Raw genomic sequence first — 9,053 nt, forward strand, 5'->3', positions numbered from 1 at the left:
GAAGGAAGGAAGGAAGGAAGGAAGGAAGGAAGGAAGGAAGGAAGGAAAAGAAAGAAAGAAAGAAAGAAAGAAAGAAAGAAAGAAAGAAAGAAAGAGAAAGAAAGAAAAGAAAAAAACAAAAGAAAACAGAAGAAAAGAAAAGAAAAAAAAGAAACTGACATGGCTCTCAACTCTCCACCCCAGCAAGTCAACACTCCTCTGTCCTTGTTTCAAGAGCCGCCTCAAGCTGCCCCTACCCCCCCACCCCGATCAAAGCTATTTCCCGGGTACTCTCCTCACCACACCCCCACAGTCTGCTAGACAGAGTGACTTCCAGAACAACAGAGCTGGGCCTACCTTTAACAATCAAATCAGAACTAACAGTTGGCTTCTACCTCCCTGGCAGGGTTCCAGGAGGAACGTGGGAGACGGTAAAGTGCTTGGCCAGTCCTCTAAAAATGGGAGCTGTCATCATCCCACATTGGAGGCTTTTGCTCAGAGTAAGTGACAGCCGCAGGTTTGGAGGTACCTGGGTTTGAATCCCAGCCCCACCACTTTCCTGGGGGGTGACTATGGAGAAGGCAATTCTCCCGATTCCAAGCCCAGTGTTCACATCTGTAAGGTGGGAATAATAAAAGAAGCCACTCTCCAGTCCTATTTAAGTGTATTCAATCGGTGCGTATGATATGCCCGCCGCAATGCCTGGTCCAGAGTAAATACTCAGCAAATAGTATTCATTATGATTATCAGCATCCTCACTGGTGGAGCCCGCCTGGAAATAGAGGGACTAGCTGGTTTCTCTGCCACAATGACTGCAGTTTAGCAATCGCCATTTTCCGTGGTTTACTGAGTGTCACCGTCTGTCCGGAGTCCCCTCAAATCCATCGCCCTATTGTCTATCCTGGTCGTCCTGGCTGATATTGCTTTTCTTGGTAACCACATTCAGTTTTATGGTCACCAGGCCGTGGGGCAGGGCCCGCGCATACGGTTGTGTGGTGTCCTACACAAAGGCACCACTAGAGAGAAGGAATGGGAGGGTATGGGAGAAGCCAACCCACGCCCTGGCTGGGTTTGGCTTGGCTTCTTCCCAGAGGAGGGGTCTTTTCAGTCTGCACAGAGATGCACATGGTCTAGCCCAGGCCCTGACTTTAGGGAGCAGGAGGCTCTTTGTCCCGAAATTGCTGGCTTTGGGAATCTCCCACTTCTAGTCTCCAGCCTCCCCACTCCACCCCACCCCGCCTCTCCCTTGGCTCCTGCTTCCACCTAACTTACTGCTTCTCTTGCCTTGATCTAGGGCAGTTCCTCAGACCATTCTAATTGCAACCCACAGTAAAAAAAAAAAAAAAAAAAAAAATGCATTTTACATCATGACCCACACAAGCATGTACTTATAACGAGCCAAAACAAAGTATTCATGAGATCACAGCTACCTTTACTATTTATGCTGTACTGTGAAATGTTCTATTTCATTAAAAAAATTTTTTTTTCATTTTTTAAAATTTATTTTTGAGAGAGAGAGCATGAGTAGGGGAGGGGCAGAGAGATAGGGGGACAAAGGATCTGAAGCAGGCTCTTCGCTGACAGGGGCAAACCCGATACGGGGCTCGAACCCACGAACCGTGAGATCATGACCTGAGCTGAAGTCGGACACTCAACTGACTGAGCCACCTAGGCGCCCTGTTCTATTTCATTTTTTTAAAAATGCTTATTTTGACCCACTAAACTGATTTCACTCTTTAGTCCTGGCCAAATGCTTCGTTTTTTGTTTTAAGAAGATAGAAGTTTATTGAATACACCGCAATGAAGGGGCAGGCTGTCTGCCCTGACCAAACATTTGGGAAAGCACTGTTAGGACACAGCTGCATAAAATGCGGCCCTTGAATGTATTTCCGGGAGCAGTGGTGTCACCCAAGAGTTTACTAGAGGTATAGCTTACTAGAGGCTCACCCCAAACCTACCGAATCAGAATCTGCATTTCTATAATGCTCCCAGGAGACTCACGTGCACACGAAAATTCGAGATGCCCTGGTCTAGGATGGCAGGAAGCCACTCTGTTAGAATTGACTGTTGGGGTGCCTGGGTGGCTCTGCAAGTTGAGCATCCCGCTCTTGATCTCGACCCAGGTCATGACCCCATGGCCATGGGTTGGAGCTCTGCGTCAGGCTCCATGCTGACAGTGTGGAGCCTGCTTGGGATTCTCTCCCCCTCTCTCTGCCCCTCCCCCACTGGCACTCTCTGTCTCTCTCAAAATAAATAAATTAATTTAAAAAAAAAAGAATTGTACACATTAACATAAGTGCCTGGGGACTCTCTATAAGTGAAGGCTATGAACTTGAGCAGCAGCATGAACACCTGTCGGAATACCCCAAGGGGCCTTCTCCCGTGTTGTATGCTGCGAGGGCGTTGCAGAAACGTGTCCTCCCTCTGCCCACGACGTCTGAAAATCAGACGTGGCGCTCTGTGGTCTCTGCCCGTGGCTTGTTCACAACTAGGAGCTTTGAAAGTCAATTTCTAAACGCAGAGATCTCAATTCTTCTGCAGCCAACCGTGGGAAGTTCACAGAGCTTTTTTTTTTTTTTTTTTTCCCCAGAGAATCAGCTCCAGGAAAATGTGGCAGCTCAGGACCAGGAACTAAGAGTCTGAGGCATGAGGCCCCATCTGGCCGCTAGCTGCACAGAGTCTCAGTTTCTCTGTCCTCAAACGCGGCTGTGCTGGTGACCATCTCAAAACTGCCTCCTCAAAATCCCCTGAGCTGTCCCTAGAGGCTGCATCACCGCCCCCAAGACCCACTCCCTGGGACCTCAGCCCAGCTCCCGCAAGTGGTCCCAGGGCCTGTACTGCCTTCACGGCTCCCGACTCACCCCTGACCTTGGGGAGACCCTCATGGATGCAGCCTGGGGGAGGGAAGGTATGAATCCCCTTTCACTCTCCATTTCCGCAGAGGGAAGCCTCATTGTGAGTCTCCTTTTGTGTGTGCAGAGCCTGGGGGATCCAGCCCCTCCGTCTCAGCCCCCTTCCTGTCACTAGACAGGACAGTCACCCCCAGAGTGGACTCTGCCCTGCTCTACCGCACATCTTTGTCGGGCAAGTAAACACGGAAACGTAAGCCCTGCAGGGAACTTGTGTGAGCCACTTGGCACCCACTCACAAAGCTAAGCAAGATTTGTTTTGTTCATTCACCTTCCTGCTGAGGTAAATCACCCTGCTGATGAGAAGAGAAGCTGGAGGTGGAGGAGGGAAGGGGAGTGGGTGACAGGGGATAAATGTCAGAGAGATGCCCAGCGAGGGAAACTCAATTTCCAGAAATGTAAGAAAGGGGCATGACATCACCACAGCCGTCTGAAAGGTCAACCCCTCACTGGGGGTCAGCAGTTCACTCATCTGGGACACTGTTGACAGGAAAATGAGTCATTTAGCGCTCCCAGTCTTGGAAGACTGCTAGATATTTACCAAAGGCCAGGACTTGTTGCCTGAATACTTTCAGAAGTAAATATGAGTCATGAAATCTAAGAAGTACAGAGGACGCTGCTGGTGCCCTGCCCATAGCCCTTGGCTCTCACCTCTACTCTCTGATGGCCGCCAGATGTCGAATGTCAGCACCTGACTCCGCGCCTGACTTAGCCAGCGCAAAGGGCAACTTGGAAAGGGAAGGTGGGGATGAAGCCGAGCCAAGCCGGCTGGGTTTGCTAGCTCCTTCCCAAAAGGGGGTCTTTTCAGTTTGCAGTGGAGTCAGTGGAAGCAGCCTCACCCCATCACGGATGGGAGGCAGGTGAATGAAAACTCAGCTTCCTTACCCCCGGGCTGGGATAGCTCAGGGTGTGCTCTCACTGTCCCCGACAGGTCCCCCCCACTGGTAGTGAGTCCCAGTTGCCCACCGTGCTACAATTTACATTTAAATTGGATTTCAGGAGCACCTGGACGGCTCAGCCGGTGAAGCGTCCGACGACTTCGGTGAAGCGTCCGACGACTTCGGCTCGGGTCATGATCTCACAGTTCACGAGTTCGAGGCCCTCATCGGGCTCTGTGCTGACAGCTCAGAGCCTCCTTCAGATCCTCTGTCCCCCTCTCTCTGCCCCTCCCCAACTCGCACGCACACACACTCTTATTCTCTCTCAAAAATAAATAAACATCAAATCAAATAAAAAATAAATAAATTGGATGTCCTTCGCTCCTCTGTGGGGAAGTACTTCAGGGCCTGTTTCTGGAGAAATGTAGCCGAAGGCAGTAGGACTAGTACCCCAGGAGGTCTAAATCGGCACCCTGAGTTGAGTAACCAGGGAACAGGCTGGCTGGAGAGAAGAGGAAATTCTTGTCACTAGAAACGTGCAGGAACACCTGGTGACCGTCTCAGAGCGGCCCCACCGAAAGGGGCTTCAAAAAATTCAAAGTCTGGTGTAGTTGTATTTGCCAAGGTGATGACTACATTTTCTAAAGCCCCACTCCTCTTATATCCTCTTACCCAGTAACTCTGAGCTAGGCACCCAAAAGAGGGAGGTAACTGAAGGTTACTTGACTTTGGGCAGAACACAACTTTCTGGCCCCCAATTTCCTTATTTGGAATGCAAGTGAATTACCCGAGGGACACCTCCGGTCTCTACAGTGTTGATCTTCTAGGACTTGGTGTGCCAGTTAGAAGAGTGGACTTTGAATATGGGGAGGTAACGGGGGATAATAGAGGGCCTCGTGGGACCTGCAAATAAGCCCCCCCAACCACCACTGAGGCTTGGTGTCCTCAGCTGCCATGAGATGTCATCAAAGGTCCTTCTTCACAGCAACACTCAGGGTCTTCAGCTCTGTCCCCAAAGTCCCATTTTTCCTCATCACCACGGTTTGGGTTGTGAACAGAACCCAAATCCTACCCTCTATGTAACTGTTGCCAAACATCTCCTTGGAACAGCCCTAAGCTCCAAGCTACCTACCGGTCAGGGCTTGCACTCGGACAAGACGAAACAAGAGAGGTTCCTCACACAGAGCCCCTTGCCCCTGTCCCCACATCACACTCCCGCTTCCCTCCACTGCTGCTCTGAGGCGTGAGGGCACCCATGTTCTGTGGTTCTCTCGTATCCATGAGTCCCCGTCTTCCCACAGGCTGCATTCCTCGCTAAGAGAATGCCACACTGTTTCCAGCAAAGGCAGCCAGGTCCCCCCAAGGCCTGTGAAGTCATGCCCGCTGCTCAGTCCTGTCAGCAGCTCAAAAAGTAGGTCGTGGCCAGGAAATCAGAAGGGTATGAAATCAGTTAAGCAGGGTTCCAGCCCCTGGATGAGCCGAGCAAGAAGTGGCCTAGATGCTTCACAATCCCAGTCAGATGTACCCGCCCACAGCCACCCCAAGAACCGCCTCCCCCCACCCCCGATTAAGACCTCCCACTGGCTATAGTCAGCTTGCTGCCTATCTTATGATTCCCTTGGCTTAGGAAGTACATTTAAAAATCTCTTAGAGGATGATCAGCAGGACCAAGGGTTGGCCTTAGCATGGAGAGCCCATGTGCTCTGGAGCATGTCACTTAGCTTCTCCACCCCTCAGCTCTGGCAACTGAAACAATCTACAGCCTGTTCTATGGTTAGGAGTTTCCTCGGGAAAATGAAATAAAAAGATATGGCCAATATGTCTCCCATGGCTCTCCTTGGGTGGGTTTGATTGTTTTACATATTCTTCTGCTTCCCTGCCATTTCCCAATTTTTGACAATAAGCATATGCGACTTTAGGAACAATGAAAATGAAGCATAATCATTTAAAAGAGAGTTCTACATACATACAACTATGGTTCACTGTTTCACCTCATCTGGCTTCCTCATTGGCAACATCCCCAATCCTTTGTCTTTAGGCTGAAAGAGTCCCCATAGCTCATTTGATCCCAACCCTCATCTTACTAATGAGGAGACTTCTCGTCTTCACCCTTGACCATGGCAGCTGCCTCCCCGCAGTGAGAATTCACATTGACCTCCCCTGACTTCCTCACCAAGGAAAACTTACAGAAAACCCAGCAAAGAAATAGCAAATGGAGGGAAGGTAGTCTCTTGGGTAAGAAGTCCATGTGTCACATTTATGTCCTTTAAAAACATCAGCCTCTGGGGGCTCCCGGGTGGCTCAACTGGTTAAGCATCTGACTTTGGCTCAGGTCAGGATCTCACAGCTTATGGGTTCACCCCCCACGTCAGGCTCTGTGCCGATAGCTCAGAGCCTGGAACCTGCTTTAGATTCTCTCTCCCTCTCTCTCTCTGCCCCTCCCTGGCTTGCATCCTGTCTCTCTGTCTCTCAAAAATGAATAAACATTAAAAATTTTTTTCAATAAAAAATATAAAAACATCAGCCTTTCTCCTCCCCTCTACTCACGGAGTCTTCCTGGCAGCTTGCAGATTCCCCCTTCACCCAGCAAGTCCATTCCAGCTTCACATTTGGCCTGGGTGCCTGGGGGTGGTGTGGCTGCCTCGGGGCTCACAGAAAAACTGGCCAACTCTCCCTCCTAGAAAGTAGAAAAGCCGGGGCAGTCAAAGAAGAGCCTTCTTGGTGAAGGCTCAGCCATCCTTACATGTATTAAGATTTTTTTTTTTCCAATGGAAAGAGCAACCATCTGCCTTAAAGGTAGGAACCATGTATGCCCTTAGCTTGGTTCCTTCGACATCTTGTACGCAGCGGGCACTTGACCGATTTCGCCTTTCTGATTCAAGTTTTTCACGAATGTGCCGAACCCCACCAGGAAGGCTCTCCTGCCAAGATCTGATTGTACGCTGAAAATCTAAGAGCCTAGGCATGCTCTCTGGGACCTTGGTGAGAGGACACAGGGGACCTGAGGGGCCAGGATAAAAAGATCTGAAGTCAGAAATAAACAAGCAACCAAGTAAATGCTGTTTTCAAGAGAGAAAAGGGAAGGATAAATTTCTAAATCCCAAGGTCCCACCAAGGGAAGCCTATATCTTTACAATTTTACAACCAGCTTCGCCCCAGAGGTATTCGGTTCATCCGTTAGGATGAGGGCATGACAAAAGTGACAGGATTTTGTAGAAACAGGAGGATCCTTGGGACTTATGCCCAGTCACAGGTGCCACCCTGTGAAAAGCAAAAGTGAAACCAGTCCCAGCAAGTCATTTTCCCGATCTAGGATCTTCAAGAGCATTACCTTCATCTCTTGGTGTCTGAGGAGGGCAACCTGCAGTGAAAGACTGGGGATTTGGAGCCACACAGCAAACTCCAGAAGCCTGCAGAGGAGGATTTGACAACTTTTGGGGTAGCTCTGAGGGCATTTCTGGCTGGGACCCAGCCCCCCTGCTCCCATGGGTGCTGTTTCCCAGGTAATCCAGCCTCCAAGGTTGCCACTGGGAGGGAGGGCTTGCCAGGCTGGAGAAGGGTCTAGGGTCTAGGGCCTGATACTCACAGGAAGCCCCTCGTGGACTCTTCAACCCTCTTCCAAGCATTCTAATACCAGCCAATTCCGGGGTTTTAACTGCCTGGGAAATGCCAGCCAGGGAGCTGCTGAGAGGGGTCTGGGCCTCAGCAGGAAGGCCAGGGGAAAGGTCTGATAAAATATGGATATGTATCTGAAACTTGATCATGGAGAGAGGAGGTGGAGAAAGGCCTTGGAGGTGGGAAGAGGGAGCCCAGCTCTGGGGCGGTTCTGAGGCTGCTGGGGAAATACGCAAAGGCAGAGGGACTGCTAAGGAGTGAGGGGGGTGGGGGGAGGCCTCCGCGGTCGCGCTTGCCAGCTGTGAGGGGCTGGTTTGTGCAGGAACCTCCTGGGACATCACAACTGGTTGATGGAGGGGTGAGGAGGAGGTGTGGAGGAGCAGTATATAACACAGAAGGGCTGGAGGTGAGTTAGGAGGAGAGAGGGCCGGCGAGAGAGGGATGCAAGGTGAAGTTTGGTTATGTGTTGGAAAGCGAGATTCCAGCCAGGAAATAGTTCTGATAAAATGAGTATGGAACTTGATTGAGGTAATGGAGAAGGGATGGGGGGCAGGAGGCTCAGTTCGCGCACTGCGGACTTCAGCCCAGCCGCTGGGCTCTTACCTGCATCACAGGTGGAGAGGTGAGGGAGCCACCGGCTGTCCGTCGTGAGCGCTCCGCCGGCTGCGGCTGCTGGGCCTCCTTCCCCCAACCCCTAACTCGGCTCCCCAAACTGGAAGGTGGCCTAGGAGGAAATCTCTTTCGAGAAGAGAAGCGCCGGGTGGCCTCGGGTTCCCGGGCGAGCAGCCTCACAAGGGCGCTCCGGTAATCTCTATCCTTCCGGGAAACGAAAACGAAAGAGCGGGATCCGGCTTCCACTCCCGCCCCGGCGGGCTCCGGGGAGGCAGGGGCCGGCCCTTGCGGGAGCAGAGCAGCGGGCGCTGTCTGCTTGCCAGCCCGGAGGCGTCGGTCCTGCCGGCGTGCCCCCGCCAGTGGACGGACCCTCCTCGGGCCAGCCTGGCCCTGGTTCCCAGGGGCATGGAGGTGAGATGCTGCGGGATCTGGGGAGCCGAAGGAACCCCTGGTCTTGGGCTCAGGACAGCAACAGACCACCTTCATGTCACCCCTGTGTGTCTCCGCATTTGGATGGGGACGGGTCCTCCGATGCTGTCCGCCTGGACCAGCTGCCTCGCCCCTTAGGGATGGGTGACTTTCTTGGCCCTGACCCCCGCCTCTGCCTGCCGTTTGGCCGGCGGAGCCCCACCATCAGAGGGGCTGTGGTACCCCCTGCTGCCTTAGACCCCAGTACTCAGTGGAATCCCCCTACACCTTTTCCCAGGCCGCTGGCTTCTCCAGGCAAACCAACACACTTACCCGAGGAAAAGGAGAAAGCCTGACCTTGTGCAGAAATTCCCAAGGGGTAGATGCTGTTGCAAATGCTTACTTAGCACTGATACGCCATGAGCTCCTAGAAACTAGTAAGAACAAGGCCAGAAACCCAACAGAAAAAGGAGCAAAGGATATGAATAGAAAGTCCTCCTAAAACAAAATGCTGAATGGCCCCGGAATATAGAAGATGCTCAGACTCACTCATTATTAAGGTGTGCAAAATAAAGTTTTCTGAGATATCATTTTTTTACCTGTTAATCTGGCAAAAATTCAAAAGTCTAATGACATAATCCACTGGAGAGGC

At 51.5% G+C, this 9,053-nt stretch overlaps 1 protein-coding gene across 5 annotated transcripts in view; it reads right to left on the reverse strand.

The window, feature by feature from the left end:
• Positions 1-8,720, reverse strand: part of ETV7 (ETS variant transcription factor 7) — a 27,106-nt gene extending 18,386 nt beyond the window's left edge. For 2 of the 5 annotated variants that reach the window (XM_040473336.1, XM_040473335.1), the window contains exons 1-2: positions 7,985-8,720; positions 6,314-6,443 (exon numbers count right to left, since the gene is read on the reverse strand). In XM_040473336.1, the coding sequence (XP_040329270.1) occupies positions 6,314-6,443; positions 7,985-8,479 (625 nt within the window). In that variant the 5' untranslated portion in view covers positions 8,480-8,720. Of the gene's footprint in view, positions 1-6,313; positions 6,444-7,097; positions 7,328-7,352; positions 7,534-7,984 lie in introns of those variants that run through there. The other 3 variants (XM_040473338.1, XM_040473339.1, XM_040473337.1) reach the window with 3 other exon arrangements.
• Between the last annotated feature and the right edge of the window lie 333 nt (positions 8,721-9,053).

The sequence above is a fragment of the Herpailurus yagouaroundi genome, unplaced genomic scaffold (assembly GCF_014898765.1).
Source record: "Herpailurus yagouaroundi ecotype Mexico unplaced genomic scaffold, PumYag 139, whole genome shotgun sequence".
NCBI lineage: Eukaryota > Metazoa > Chordata > Mammalia > Carnivora > Felidae > Herpailurus > Herpailurus yagouaroundi.